Raw genomic sequence first — 17,133 nt, forward strand, 5'->3', positions numbered from 1 at the left:
ATCTTAACTTCATAAATTGAATGATAGACAATAAGATTTTATCTCTTTTAAAGTAATATACTAACAAGTAAGATAGACATGAGAATAAAAAGATGTACCGGTACAAAATGATTTTATGAATCAAATTTTGAGAAAGTTAAAATATTATGTACTTAATTTTAAACCCTTCAGAAACTTGAGACTTAGTTTTTATACTCTTTATAACATCTTTGCATCTACTGTAAGTAACATTTCTTATTAATTATCTAGTGTAGTGTACCCTTAAAGTGGTCAATATTGACCCTCTGGGAAGATAAGGCATTCTCAGGGGTTGATTGCAAATGGTTTATTAAAATTATTTGTCCAATGGATTAGGTATATAGTTTAGGATGATGTATATTGTTCACTGTAAGCAATCTTTTCTATGAAAACAGTAGACCTTTTAAGAGTAAAGAATCCCCAAAGAAGTTGACAGTTAAAAAGTTTGAGTACTGTACAGTACCTTTGGTCTAATGATTTTGAAAATGTGAGCATGAAGTCTTGAAAATTATATAAAATACTCTAGCTTGTAGAAAAACTAAAGCTCTAAAAAAGTAAAAAAATAGTGTGTGAGAATTTTAGCTCTAGCGTGAATTTTGGAGCTTCGATAAATTTTTCTCATCGTTGTTTTTTCAATTTTCCATCACTTCGAGGAGTGACCTTTTGGCCCTTTCGGAGACGGGAGAAAAAACACAACCCACACACTTCTTAGTTTGTCCGATTTTAAAGATGATAAAACCGATCAAATAACTCCTCAAACAAACAATCATTACTAAGGTTGCAATACATATCCTAACCTTAGTCACCTCCAACCATTTATTCCGTCAGTTTGACAACTGTTATCAAATTTATGAGTTAGAAAAAGTAACAAGACGGGATAGCAAAAGTAATAATTCTACCAAAATATTTATACTAATTGTCAGAAATCGAAACCTTCCCTGTCCAGTTGAACTTACATGGGATTGCATCAGAATGTACGTCTAACTTTTCCCCCCTCAGAACAGGAATAAAAAGGGGTTGCACTTGAACCTCAGCGCGGACACATCAACAGCAGACAACTGAAGCAGATCCCGTCAAGCAGACAGCCGACATAGCCAAGGCGGACACAGCCGAGCAGACTCCCATGATGGACATCACCGTCCACAGTAAGACACAAAGAGAAGAGAGACCACGAGTAGAGTCAGCTGATCTGGGGACAGTTCATAAACAACGCCCATACAGCAAGATCGGGACCACGAGAGATATTTGATCTAAATTTGATCCTCGCTCTTTCGTTCCTTGTCTCTCTCTCGTGAGAGAGAGACAAGGAACGAAAGAGTGTCTCTTGTCTCTCTCAGTTATAAATTACTACAGGCTAGTTGAATTTAGTAGAATAATATGTTTTATAGAGCTAGAACTTAGATGGTTAATCGACGAGTGTATATTCCTTGTCGTGATATAGAATAATTTTGAATAATCCCTTTTTGTAGCATTTCACTTTGTATGCGTATGTATAGGTTTAGGTAATTAGTTAATTAAATGTGTTATTTTTATATTTAATGCTGTGTCATCCTTGAGTAAAATTGGTAACCTCTTTGCATGCCATCGGTAACCTGTCAACTTACCCATTTCCTTCCCCACTCACATTTTTGCCCTCCTATATAGCCATTCTCTGACAGAGTCGCCAGTAAGTGGGGAGAAGCTCGAAACTATACCCTCTTGGTTCTCACAAGTGTAACAGCTTAGAGGTGTAACAAAAGAAAAAACTAAATATTGGAAACTTATAATTTAATAGAATAGCTATTGTCTTCTGATACAAAAATTCTACAGACTTTTTGCCAACAGGCTATCACTTTTTTATATACATTTGGACAGTTTTTTTTGGCAAAGAAAGTCTTCAAAGAAGAGGATGCTATACAAAGTACCTTTAACAACTTTTTGGCTTCTCATTCTCATGATTTCTATCAAATTGGTGTTAATACATTTCCATTGCATTGGGAAAAATGTACTAATGTTGATGGAGACAATTTTGATTAAATATATAAGTTTTAAATTAAATTAATAAACATTAAAAGTCAGAAGTAAAAGTTGGCTATTTCATTTCCAACAATTGAATAGATGATCATTATGAAAACATTCTAGTGAATTTTTACTTTCCCAGCTATTGTATAATATTGTGAGAGCCTGAACTCAAAAAAAATTATTTTCTCTTTTTCAAAAGTGGAATAAAAATGAAAAAGGATGTGATTATAATTTTTCCCACAAACTTGCTTCCTTGTCCAGGGATGACACATCTTTTGAACGTATGTCACCAGGAACCTAACGAAAAAAAAATCGCTATTGGACACAGATTTTAAAATTTCCAAAAAAAAAGGGCAAGAGCAGTGAAGGGGAAGACCCCAAATAAAAGAACAGAATCGATGACAATGTGGGTGTTCGTTGATCATCTCGAATAGTTGGGGTTCAGGTTCGCTATCTTGTCAGAGTCAAGACCTGACCTGCTCGGACAGTTCTTCCACCATTTTGGATATTGATCAGATTATTGGATTTGATATCAACTTACTGTACTTTAGAAGACATCCTTGAAACACCCCAGAAAAGGACCATCTACCAAATCTACAAAACTGACACCATCCACTACCACTAAGGTATCTATCAACTTTGTGTTCAATTGTAAACTCTCTTTCAGTTAGGGATCCGATTTAATTGGGAATGATATACATGCTGGTTTATTGCTATACTGTAAATTTGAATGTGTATATATGTGTAAGTAGTCTATATAATAAAACAGATAAATTTTTAGAAATGCGATAGTTGAATGCATTTTTTCTCTGGATAAAATGGTCTCTCGGACTGTCTCTATCTTGAATCTGACTGCCCACAACATGACTGCTCGTGCATGAAACAAAACGTAAATGCCATCATGATTTCTGTGTTCTCTACAATACAGTGGTGTCAGTCCTGACATGGCATCTTGACTTGGTGCAGACCCTTCGTTCACAATATAATATAGGGAAAGTATAGTAATTGGTCAAATTTTTACCACTCTTTTTTGCATTTCTTGATATTTTGACATTCCAGGAGCCAAAAATGCAAATAAAAAAATAACAGTATTTATTTTGCTTTATATCTCAGAACTGGATATAATGCAAAATAAGTCATAGACCTCCATTTTATTGCATTTTTGGATTCTGCATCAGAATTAATATAAAATGGAAAAGTTTAATCAAAATCTATTGAATGGATTTTGAGAATGAACACAATTCTGTAAGCCTCATAGAAGAAGCTTTGCTAACACTCTGCTTCAATAAATGCTAATGATGAGTAAAAGTTTGTCTTTTGCCTTTTTATACATAATAATATAAAATTATTTTGTAATAGAATCTCACAGCAGAGTGGTGTCACATATAAAATTAACTTAAATTGTGAATGCCAGGAAAATTACACAAGAGTCCTTCCCAGCTTTTTTAAATTACAAATTATACATCCAATACAGTGGAACGTCGCTTAATGAGCATCTCTCATAAGGAGTAATTTGCACAACGAGCAAAGCAAATTGTAAAAAAATTACTCGTTTAACGAGCAACAAGAAGTGGGGAAGTCACGGATTGTGCACATGCAACATCAGTCTGTGTTTAGCACTCGTTCCATTAGCATCTTAGTGTTGCTTATGATCACACATTTTTCCAAACTTGTGTCCAGACATATTACATATAAACATCAACAACCATAACCTGTTAGATAATAAACATGCTAAACGATATTCCAAATTCTTGGGCTATATAAAGGCTATAATTAAATATTATAAATGACTGTATTTCGATTTTTTTTGGTTTTCTGCAAATCAAATTCACATTCCAGGTTGGTTCATTCTGTGCTAGAAGAAATGATGATGATGATTCATGGTCCTTAACAATGTATATTGTATAATTTTCTTTGAATAAACATTATACATAAAATATGAGTATTTTTTTTTGCATGGAATACATTATTGTACTTTAAGGGGGGGTGTGTTCATCCATCGAGGCTGTTGGTGTGTTTTCCTTTGTACCTGGCCACTCATACTAGAATAAAAGTTAAGTGTTTTTTTTGATTATTTGTTACTACAAGAAACCTAATTTTATTATCAATTAATACTATTTATATCGGTAATAACAAGAAAAATTATGCAACGTTCTCCAGTTAAGAGGGGTAGACCTCCATTGAATTGTACTAAATTGGATACTAGGAAGAATCAGCCATCTTCTTCAAATCCCAGGTCGTTAATAGACTTTAACTTCACTTCCAAAAAAAATCTCCATGTAGAATCCATTAGTGATAAGAATTACAATTTAAATTCATCACAGATTTATGAAAACGACAACTCAGGTGAGTCAACTATTTCTGATGAGACCTCAATTAATGTAACGGATAAATTCCCAGACACTTATACTTCAGTGCTTTGGAATAAAATATCAAATTTAATCAACACCACTAATGACAAACTTTTTAATCAAATGGTTGTGATTAAACAACAACTAGATATTATCCATGAAAATATTCGAGAAATGAAGGAAAATCAGAAAAAATGAAAGAGGAGATTGATGGTTTGAAACATCAAGTAGAGAAATTACAAATGGATAAAGATTTCATCCAATTTAAAATGGACATGTTAAATAATGAACATTGCTATAGCAACATAATAATGAACAATTACCCAAACTACAAAACCACTTCAAGAGCAGAAATACTAAAATTTATTACTAATGTATTAAATATAAATAATATAACTCAAGACAATATACTAGAGATAGTCCAATTATCGAAAACGCCAAATTTAACAACAAGAATAACAATAATAATCAAACTAGAGATCTTATTTTTTCTACCTTCATGCAAAAAAAAAAAAAAAACAACAAAGTCTACTAGAGGAATGGCAAAACATACAGATTTCTCCAGATTTAACTAACAACAAGAAATAGAAGGAAACATTTACTGCCAAATTTTTATGAATTACGTAAACAAAACCCTCAGGTAAAATTGTGAAATGACATCTTAGTAATTGATCGTGAAAAGCTAACTTATAATTTAAACACGGGAAAACTGGTGCATATAGATACTTTTCTTCCATCATCAAGAAAGGCAAATTTAACTGAATGACATATTACTAAGCAAGATAAAACTCAATCCTGCAAACTCTACCCTAATAATCAATGCCTCTCAATTATAAACTGGAATAGTCAAGGACTTAAATATAAAATACTATAAATAGATGCCTTTATATCTTAATATGATCCGGATATTATTGCCATCATTGAAACCTGGATATGTTCTGAAATAGTCTACAATTCTACCTTCTTTGAAAAATTTACAATAGAGTCAGCTTTGGCAAAAAAACAAATAGGTCCAGGCCTCCCAAGTGGAGGCCTTTGTATATTAATAAAGAAAGGTCTTTGCAAATTTTACAAAAAAAGAAATAAAGGCAAAAAAAACCAATAGATCCAGGCCTCCCAAGTGGAGGCCTTTATATATTAATAAAGAAAGGTCTTTGCAAATTTTACAAAAAAAGAAATAAAAAAATCTAATAATTTCATTCTTCTCCTTGTTCAAATCATTAAATCTGCTCTTGCTAATATTACAAATAATTTAATAATTTTAATGCTTACCTATATTTCACTGATGACATAATTACTTTGAATGAAATAACTAAACAAATGGAGATCATGCAAAATATGACTCCTTATTCCATAATTTTGGGCGATTTCAATGCAAGAATTGCAGATAATATGGACTCTAAACATAAAGGTAATAATTTTTTAATACAAATCAACCACCTCTCAAGGGATGAGCATTTAAACAGACTTGGACAAAAATTAATCAAAATATATGTAATGGAAGTTCATCTCTAGACTTCAAAAATAACTTAAAAATATCAACAGAAAATAATGCTTATAGAATTTATAATCTTTTGTCAAATACACTGAAAAAATTACTTTGTAATATTTAATTATTTGATTTACATTGTTGTTCTAAATCATTGATAATGTATCATTAAGTTACTTTATGTTAGTATTGTCTGAATTTACCAAATAATGTTATTGTTATTTAAGTGGTCTTGCTAGACCATATTATGTTATAATTAATACACTTATTTGTAATATATATATTAATCGTGTAGACCGATATAGTATTTATTGTGAAATTTGTATTCATTTGATTTACATTGTTGTTCTAAATCATTGATAATGTATCATTAAGTTACTTTATGTTAGTATTGTCTGAATTTACCAAATAATGTTATTGTTATTTAAGTGGTCTTGCTAGACCATATTATGTTATAATTAATACACTTATTTGTAATATATATATTAATCGTGTAGACCGATATAGTATTTATTGTGAAATTTGTATTCCCCCATAATAGGAAAAAATTTCCCTTGGAAATAAAATATTATTATATTATTGTACTTTACATTAATTTATATGGGAAGAATTGTTTCACTTTACGATTAACATTCTGGAGTGAATTATGCTTGTTAAGCAAGGTTCCACTGTATTACTAAACTGCTCTCATTGTTATAAAAAGTTATAAAAACTATCACTTTTAAATACAAAATTATATATTAAAAATGCATTTTACCTTGCCAGAAGATGTAATTCCTAGATTCTGCATAACATGCAGAGATGGGAGGATGATGGCTAACCTTTTTTTAAGAATAATAATTTAAATAAATATACTTTAGAAATAATATAAAAATTATATCAATTATAACTATTTCTTCAGTATAAAAAAGTTCCGAAAATTTACAAATGTATTGTTAAACTAATTTAAAAATTTCACATGACAATTAACTGTAAAATACTTTAATACAAGCTATTTATATCACTTTGAAAAAGTCAAAATTATCAATATAAATTAGATACATTATTGTACAAGTATTACTAGAATATTTCTTTTTGTAGCCATTATCTCATATCAAATTCATTTAAATAAAATTTAATTATATTGTTTATTAAAATTCTTTTTTTACAAATTGTTACAAATAAATATTATCACCTTCATTAATAATATAATTCTTATTTCCTGATTAAATCTTTATTGAATGGATTAACTAGGTGATAAAACTTAAGTTCATAGTATCTTTTAAATTTCATTAAAAAAAATTGAAATTATTATTTCATACAACTTATATATTAGAACTTAATTTTAGATATTTTTAACCATATTTTTAATTATTTCAATATTAATTAAAGAAGAAACTAGTAGTCCTACATAGTTTTAAACAAAAATAATACAAATTTAATAAATCAAATAAATTCATTATTAATTTTACTTTTAAGAGTATTTTTTCAGAGGGATTTCAATTTGAAAAACATGATTGACAGACTGATCATTAAATCTTATACTAAATTAGTAATTTAAAGTTGTACAACATAAAATATTTCAAATATTGAATAGTGTATATAAATCTACCAATAATACATGCATTCTACAAATCGATTTACTCATTAGACAATTTGTTATCATTTGTATAAGCATTATTTATACGTAATAGTTTACAACATGCAAACTATTATACAGTCGACCCCCCTATAACACTTGATAATTCTGTTTTATATGAATTCCAAGTGTTATGGGGGGGGGGTCGACTGTATTTTAAATTGTTTATTTGATATTACAGTAATGTCTTAATATGTCAATAATTATAAATATAAATATAATACATAATTATATTCATATATTATTATTTGTTGTTTAGAATTATTTCCAAATACTATTAATTTTATCATAAATATATTTTAATTTGTATTCATTATTATATAAAAAATATTTGAACTATATCTCCATATCCAAAATCTTGTAATATATATACATATTTTTCATGTACCTGCTCAGCAACAAAACGAAAACCTTTATCTTCTCTAATACACTCATATGTTTCACCAAGTAATGGATTAAATGGTTTGTGACCAGCTCTGTAATAGGAAGCACTGTATGCTGATACTGCAAAGGCAGCAATGTACACCTAAATTGGTAAGAAATTTTATAACAAACAATAATTTCAAATATTAAATATACTGAACTAAAAAACAATATATTAAACTTTTTTAACATTATATAATAAAAATATTAAACTGACATTTTCTAAGTCAAAACCTCTGATTTTTTAACTTTAAATTAATTTTATATACTTTTTTGAATAACATAACAATTAAGAAAATAATGATGATAAATATTTAATGTTTTATCTTTAAGTAATATATGTATTTTTAACAAGTTATAATGGAGATATATAAACAATCAAGCCAAAATCAATTACTAATAAAATTGTTAAAACATTAATACCCCATATTCTTAATTATTAGTTAACTAAAATAAATATGTGGCAGTATGCCATAGTCTGTTGTTTTTCTTTCTCTTTCCCTGTATTTTTTGTTCTACATTTCCTTTGTGACTGTACGCCATTGTTAATTTTAGTTTAATTCATAGTTTTTAGTATTTTTCCTTTGTTCTTTCTTACTTTTAGAACATTCTAATCTTAATCTATTATCCTGGATGGTGAGGGCCACTTTGTGGAATCACAAGAACAATGAAAACGATGTTACCTGAAGGCATGTATGGGGAGTATAGGACACTTTTTAGCTGATCTTTATGAAGTGAGAATGAAGAAGAGAGTGCTGTGTTTTCAAGACCCGAGAGACAAGTAAAATTGAACTGATGTAAAAGGAAAGTTTTGAACATATTGAAGTGATGGCACAGTGATTCTCAGATATACAGGAAAAAGGAAGACAAAAGCACAAAGTTAGTCCATGGAAGTTCCACGTGATCCCTCATGGGAGCTGGGGATTCTAGTCCTTTTTTTCTATCAGCTATCTTTCTATTTCTTGTCTCAATGCTCTGATCTCTTTTTCTCCTTAGATTAAATTAGTTTTTTAAGAGTTAGTTATAAGAAAAAGCCTTATTGTATAACGCAAGCTCAGATTCTTTGTAATCTCTCTGATATTGTGTAATTATCCTGTAGACATTTTGGATTATTTTGGTAACCACCTGTTAGAGTTGGAATCCATCAGAACCTGCTTCCTGTATGCGTAAATAAATAATATTTCCCACAATCTGCTGTGCATGGTTCCTTGTTTAGTGTATTCACCCTTGTCGGCAATTGTAATTCTTTCCTAACTTCACACTTTCTACCATTTTATAACTGTCTTTTTTCTTTACTGAAGGGGGGTTTACACCAATGTTGTCCCAGGAAATGCTATCCTTTCATTGATAAGAACCAGTATGATGGATTTTATGAACAGTATATATAGGAGTGAAGGAGCCTCAAAAGAACTTTTTGATGAACCTTTAAATGGGAATAGAAAGAAGATGGTGGTTTTACAAGATGTGTTGGTAAGATCTGAGATTTTCACAATCAGAGAAGCTGAGAAGATTAAACACAGAGTAACACATTTTGCATTTTGGAGGTTATTTTGTGAGTTGATGACATCCCCATTTCAGTCAGATTAAAGAAATCATTCTGTAACCCAGGTGACCTAATTTTTCAATGGACTTGATCAACCAAAGGATTGGGTACACCTTTGTTCTCTCTCAACCATTCTTCTATCCTTGACTTATGTAACTTGACTTAATAAAATCCTTTTGTATATTAACATTAAGATTATTATTCATAGTTAGTTTTAAATATTTAGTTTACTGTTTCATTCTTGCAACAGATTAAGCCTTTGGTGATAGCTAGAATTCTTTGTATGCATTTTTGTGTTTTTAGTTATAAATATAAACCTGCTATCATTGACAAAGAATTATAAAAATTGTGTTTGTAGCTGTTAATAAGACTGTATAATCAATATTTCCAATTCATATTTTTAAAATACAGTATAATATATTATTCTCTCTGTTTATTCAAACTTGAAAGATATAACTCTCCAATAGTTACTCTTCAATCATGTAAAACATCATATTTATTACCATAAGTCCATTCATTTATGTTATACTTTCATTTCATTTTGTATATCAAAATTTAAAATTAAAAAGTAAATATCAATAGATGTTTCATTCAGCATCTTGATTAAATATTTGTATTTACATTGAATTTATGACAGAAAAAGGAATTTCTTTTTGACATAAATCAATTCAAATCTGTAGTTTTAACTTAAACTTAATTTAGAAAAGACAGAAAAAAATACTTAAAACTTTACTAGCTTTACTTGGTGAAATACCAGCAATGTCTACGTATTTTTAAATCTATTTTAAATCAAACTACAAGAATCAGATAAAAAATAAGAAAATTATTATATATGTAAATGAAAATTCAATAAATTTACATAAAAAAATTTAAAAAATTATTAGCATTCTGTCTTATTGAGGACAATAAATTTATTTCGATTCAGAGAAAATTTGTTGACCAAGAAAAGAAAGTTTAATATTGAAATAATGTATATCTTAAAAATCATAAAATAACTCAATTATAATGAAACAAATATAGTCTATTAATTTAAACTATATACTAGAAATATAATAAAATTTTGTTTATTTAAAGAACTTACCATTCGTTCAAAAGGATCAATTGTTTCTGATGCTTTATCTAATAACTCGCTATATTCCAACTCTTCACACAATCTCTAGTTTAAAAAAAATAAATTATGTATTAAATGATTTTATTTATACATATTTACTGGAAAACTAAAATTCAAACATTCTATAAAATGCCTAAAGTTAGTAGGCAAAATAAAAAAAAAATCTGTATATCCTTAATAGTCTTTGCTTAAATAGTGTATAGACTATCAAATTAACTATGAAATGGACTGCACAACCACCAACTTAAACCACTGGTACACAATAATCTTTCCTTTTTCTTCCTGGTTATATATATATAATATGTGTAGAGCATTTACTTTCAAGGTTTGCAAAATAGTTGCAAAAATACAAATACCACAAGACAAATGTTTGAGCGAGTTTTAGAAAAATGCATGTTTCTGCAAAAAATAAAACATGAATTTGTTTTTCTCACAAATGAAAGTTATGAAGAACTAATAAGAGAAGGAAATAAAACTAAAATCATGGAGAAGAGTACCTCATCATTATTGCTTATTAAAGAAATAGTGTAATGATGATTTGGGAGAGAGTGAAACAAATAAATCCAACAGAAGAAGGAAAAGGTGCAGTCAAATTCTATTTGCCAAATGATGAGCCATTCAATATACATTTTGATAGTCATGATTCTATTAGTAATGATAGGTAAGACAAGAAAATGAAGTTGTCAATCAGGTATACCAATATACTCATCATGAAATAGAACTCATCACAAAGCTCTTTAAACTGTGTAGCAAGCTGAACCACAAATTAAAGAGTTGCAAGAAAGATCTAGTAGTAAAACCATTGTATTTCTCTAAATTCACTTCTCATTATCAAGTTGATCTGATAAATTTTCAAACTCTTCCTGATCATAAATTTATATTTATTTCAGTTTACCAAGATCACCTAATAAAATTTATGCTGTTGGGAGATGTTAAATCTAAAAAAGATGGGGAAATATCTTAGTATTTTCTTAATAAATTTATTTTTCTTGGAGAATCATGAACACCTCAATCAGGTACCAGAACAGAGTTTAGAAACATAATTATTTCTAGTTTGAAAAATTCAGACTCCAACTTAAAATTGCCATGGGAAATCTAGTCAAAGTCAAGAAAGCATTGAAAGAACAAATAAAGTTATTGAGAATATGATCACAACATAAAGAAAAATAAGAAACCTACTGGAGTAAGGTATAAAAATCCAATCCAATTAATAAAGAACAGGGCCCATCACTTAGGTACCAAAAGATCTCCATATGAAATGCTTATCAGCAGCAAAATGTAAGTTTGTTTGAGCACTTCACCTTTACAAAAAAAAATTTTGAATAATATCACAAAAGAAAAAAATTGCAAGATATTTTGGATTTCATTCAAAAAAGGATAATGAATAGGGAGAAAAACTAAATAATGCATCAACTATGAAAGAACAAACCTACTATTTGAGGGTACTGTATCTAAAGATTCACATTCAATCTAGTAGTCAAAAGAATAAGATTTCCTCTGTTGTGTTTGTTTAAAATCAGCTTGTGAAGCCAATTAATTTCCAGATTGTAGTCATAACATTCACACCATTTGTGAGAATTCCGCTGATGTGGATGAATTTTGGTGATTTGGTGCCCACGTTATCTGTCTTCTTTGTTTTATAATGAAAATACTTTCAGTTATCAATAAGACACAGAATAAATCTGGAATTGCAATGAAAGATATAAAAAGCTCTCTGATAACTTGTTCCCATCCAAAGAATAAAACACACACAATTCCACATGTCATGTAGTTCAAGGAAATGATACTTATTCATCATATTAGATAGGTATTCAATATGCATTGTTTATCTGAAAATGATTTATTGAGTTCTTTTCCAATGATTTCTAATTAATACTTCATTTTTTTTATGAAATACTTTTACTATCCATATTGTATTATTTCCAAACTGTTTTACCAATATAATTTGTTCAGCTTTACAAAAAAATAATTAAAAATTTCTAAAAATTGTTAATTTATACAAAAATTGGAGAGATTCTTCTTTCTTCTGTGAAATCAAAGAAACTAAAATGTTCTACAATAATTAAGCCCAAGATATAAACAAATAATGCTTTCATCTTTTGAAAGACAGTTTTATTTATATTGAAATATGATATTGTTTTAGCTTTCTTCTGACTGTCACTCAGATTATTTAGAACTAATCTGTGAGTAACATAGAAGATCAAGCATAGAATCTAGCATGTGAGAGTTTGACAATTATTTTATTTTTTGAAGATATAACCAAAAGAGTTAATTCATTTTCTATAAACAAATTGAATCTAGACTAAAAAACATATATTTTAACCATTATTTCTAATTCCATAAAAATTGGTGTGCTGGCTCAAAATATCACATGTAATAACAACAAATCACTATTTGAAAATAAAATTTTGTAAAGAATTAAATCAATATGAATAGAATTTAGTCACAAGGCATGCATAAAAAAAAAAGACAAAAATGAAAATGCTAAATATTTAAAATCAAAGTTCTATTAAAAGGTACAGAAACAAAAACATAAATAATTGAAAACAAAAATATAATTCTCAATGACATTTGTTATTTAAGATTATTTCAGTTAAAATATAATTTTTTTTTTGTTTATGAAACTTACTTGTAAAACATTTATTGGTTCATTGAGTGTAACTGGCATGCTAACTTTTGAAAGGTCTTTTCCAATGTTTTTGCATAATAAATTCCATAAACTAAAATCACCCAAATCTGGTTTAGGAGCAGGAAGTTTTGATCTTCTCCCTGTATTTCTTGTTGGAGAAGAAACTAAATCTGAAACTTAAATAAAATTTTAAAAGTTTTAATTTCTAGTTTAAAATTATAAATAATGATTTATTATATAACACATTAATATTCTAATTTATTGAAGCAAAAAAAAATTTAAAATTTTGAATATAGTTCCACATCTATTAAGTAAAGTAAATCCAATTAGTTACTTCACAGACAAAAAAGTTTAAATTCAAGACTACTCAGGGAGCATCTATCATGTATATATTCAGATTTATATAAGAATTCTATTCTGCAAACTTGTTTATAAGTCAAGTTTTATGTTAATCAGAATTTTCTTCTTAATAATATATTTGAAATAGTTACTAGTGTAATTTACTTTGACATGAAACACTTTTAGAATTGAAGACTTAAACACTCAAGAATTGAAATGAATTTCCAAGTATTGAGCTCAAAAAACAAGCAAAAAATGTAAAAACAATGAGAATAAGATAACACAGTGCTGGCCTGGCAATTTAGTTTGCTGCATCTGCAGATTTTCTTTTTAGATAAAATTTAGAATGATTTACAAACTTTGCAAAATAATTTCAACTGTGAATACATATAATTACGTCCAGAATATTGTGATCTTTTATCTTACATTACATTTACATCATCACTACATATATATAAACATAATTTTTAAGTGTTACAATAAACAATATATATATATTGTTTATTGTAACACTTAATAAACAATATATATATATTGTTTATTGTAACACTTAGAAGTTCATAATGTGACCAAACCTATATGAAATATAACATGAATTAATTCTTTTTCCTGTTTCCCTCTCCCTTTTTTAAGCAATCAGTTCAAAACACAAATTATTATTATTATTATTATTATTATAAATTAATTTGATATTTATGTATACATAAACATCCCAAAACCTGATGTATTAATACTAAAACTAAAGATAGCTGTAATTAATTGGGCTATTTTTTGCTATTACTAATAATTATAAATTAAGTAATTTGTAATTTGTTTCTTTTAATAATCTGAAACTATGCTTCAAACTTTGTTGTGTACTCCATTAATATTTTAGTTGGCTGATGAGGGGCTTGGGAGCATGAAACATGTATAATTTCACACGTATCAACTGAATAAAAGATGAGAAAACCGCCAAGTGTCTTAATTTATAACACTTCATTGTGTTCGAAGCAACAATTGTAATTTGGTACTACTAGATGTTAGGAGCCAAAATTATTATTATTATTATTAATTTTGATAAGAGATGGTGCCTACCATGAACCCCACATCCTGAAGCAATCATTTTTATGTTGGGTTCGAGTGGGAGGATCATTGGCGAGCCCTCCACTCAAACCCAACACCTTAGTGGTGTGAGGCAAGGGACCTAACCTAGAATATTAATTAACCTATGTCAAGAATTAAATATTCCAATTAAACTGAACTCAATATCCCACAAAAAAATTCACGCGAAGCAAAAAATATAAGTTGGCCATCTTCATACCAGGCCCCCTGACTAGGATCTGGTCAGTCACTACCATATAGGGGGCACAGTGCCTAATGTCTACCTTTAATAATTAAAAACCCCTTAAGCCCATAACCCAAGATATCTCGAGCAAGTTACATAGCGTTACATAAAATGCAGTCCTTAAGGCATTTTTGAAATTTTTTTTTTGAATTTTTGGAATGTTTTTTAAGTCTTCAAATTTTTCAAAATTTTTTTCCCACGCGAAAAATTTTATCGCGATTTTAATTTACCTTTAATGATGCACGCTTCACGCTTAATTGCTTTTTAATAGTTTTTTAATGGGAGTTTGATATCAAATTTCATTCATCGTTTTAAAGTTGTAGTGCACGGATTTTCCTTCAGTAAAGTTATTTAAAACTAGTTTCTGATGTCAAAAATGACCTCCAATAGTTTTTAATTTTTTTAATTAATATATTTTATTATATATAAGTTTAATTAAGTCAGGAGGGTCGGAAATCGCAATAAAAATTTTAATTTTTTAAAAATATTTAAAAATATACAGCCAGCTAGTATTCACCCTACTATAAACCCATCGCCTTCCGAGACTTCTATGAGAATGTCCCGGGAAATCCAACTCCAGCTGTGTAAACAATGACTCATCAGTGTCAAATTTCACAGAAAGACAAGACAAAGGAAAATAAAATTTGAAGCTTTTTCTTCAAAATTAACGCATTTCTTTCATTTTTTTTTCAGTTTTAAGTATTTTTAAGTATTTTTTATGTTTAATTACATTAATATCAAAAATGTCTTCGTACGCAATGGGTTAATACCAAATTACTTAATTTATAATTATTAATAGTAGTAAAAATAACCTGATTAATTACGGCAACCATTTGGTTTAGTATTGATATTTACATATTACAAATTCAATCAATATAATTAAGCAAAAAATAAAAATTAGAAAAACTGACTTACTACTAGGAATTGGAGTATACTCAGTACCTTCTTCTGAAACATCACTGAGAAAACTTCCTGCATCATCTGATAATGAAGCCTATTAAAATATATAAATAAATATAAAATTAATAAACTGAGTACTTAAAATTATTTATAGAATTACAGACAATATTGAAAAAATACAAAAGTAACATAAAAATGATTGTACCTCTGACGAAGTTGTACTACTAGAAAGATTTTCTTCAGCATCAAAATATTCCGATGCAGATAAAACAGAAGAACTTTCATGAGATAATGATGGCTGTAGAGGTTGATGAATTAGCTATTATAAAAACATAATATATACAAAAATATAAAACTTATAATTACATGTATTATGTGTTTGTTAAAGTGACAGAGACTATTTGTTAGCAACAGCAAATAAATAGTGAAAGAAGTTATGTACATTAATTAAATGATGATAATTCAAAACATAAATTTTCCAAATATTTCTTAGGTATCTTTGAAGAACAAACAAGTACGAATGACTAAATACGAAAACTTTTAAAAATTTAAACATCTTCAAATCTTTAAAATGGTACATGATGTTAATACAAATAACTATTTCTCTAATTTCTTTGTTAGTTATAATTATCTAAAATAAAGCAATTCATGCACATATTATGTACAACAGACACAGTATAAACACAGCCAACTATAACAACAGGCCTAACCACAAATGTCACCATTTTGCAAGATGGCAAACATTGGTGACTATGATTCCTACTTTCAAAGTTTATCTGGATAAATTAAGTATCCTTTAACAAACAACCAAATCAACCTATTAGATTTCAAATGGCTCTCTCTCTTCATTCAAAAAGATCGATTTGCATCCATTTGCCACATTCAAAGAAAACAAAAACAATGTTTATCTAACAAAGTTCCTTTGTAAATTGTAAGATGTTCTTCAAATGTGTAAAAGTCTATTAAAAACAAGTTGCTATAATGGTTTAGTTTAAATAAAGTTTATTCTGAAAACTTATCTAAACTTCAATATTTTGTATTTAACCTAATATTGAAAAATGTACAAAATTTATTCCACTTTAAAAATTTTTTGGATATAAATAAATTGTAGTTAATTAATAAATTATTTTCAATAAAACAGCAAATTACAAATTAACAGATCAAGATTAAAAAGAAGTTGAAAAATGCAGAATACCACCTTATCTATTAAATTAATATACATTCATGCCACCTACCAATTTACTGTGAAAATTAAGACAGTTTTAAAGAAAAAATGATGGTATAAGAAATATCATGTAATCTGTGCTTTGTTTTGTTCAGAGGCTCAAAATTTATTTTTTCACATTTCTGAAATTTTTAAAGGTGCTCATTTGACATACATATCAAT

The 17,133-nt window shown here is 28.2% G+C and overlaps 1 protein-coding gene across 1 annotated transcript in view; it reads right to left on the bottom strand.

The window, feature by feature from the left end:
* Positions 1-17,133, bottom strand: part of LOC111625653 (oxysterol-binding protein-related protein 3-like) — a 148,502-nt gene that overhangs the window by 14,705 nt on the left and 116,664 nt on the right. Inside the window, exons 19-24 of the mRNA XM_023368866.1 lie at positions 15,952-16,065; positions 15,762-15,840; positions 13,184-13,359; positions 10,525-10,599; positions 7,866-8,003; positions 6,617-6,680 (exon numbers count right to left, since the gene is read on the bottom strand). Coding sequence (XP_023224634.1) covers positions 6,617-6,680; positions 7,866-8,003; positions 10,525-10,599; positions 13,184-13,359; positions 15,762-15,840; positions 15,952-16,065 — 646 coding nt within the window. The remainder of the gene's footprint in view (positions 1-6,616; positions 6,681-7,865; positions 8,004-10,524; positions 10,600-13,183; positions 13,360-15,761; positions 15,841-15,951; positions 16,066-17,133) is intronic.

Source organism: Centruroides sculpturatus, unplaced genomic scaffold (assembly GCF_000671375.1).
Source record: "Centruroides sculpturatus isolate CEXI.00-Female unplaced genomic scaffold, Cexi_2.0 scaffold464, whole genome shotgun sequence".
NCBI lineage: Eukaryota > Metazoa > Arthropoda > Arachnida > Scorpiones > Buthidae > Centruroides > Centruroides sculpturatus.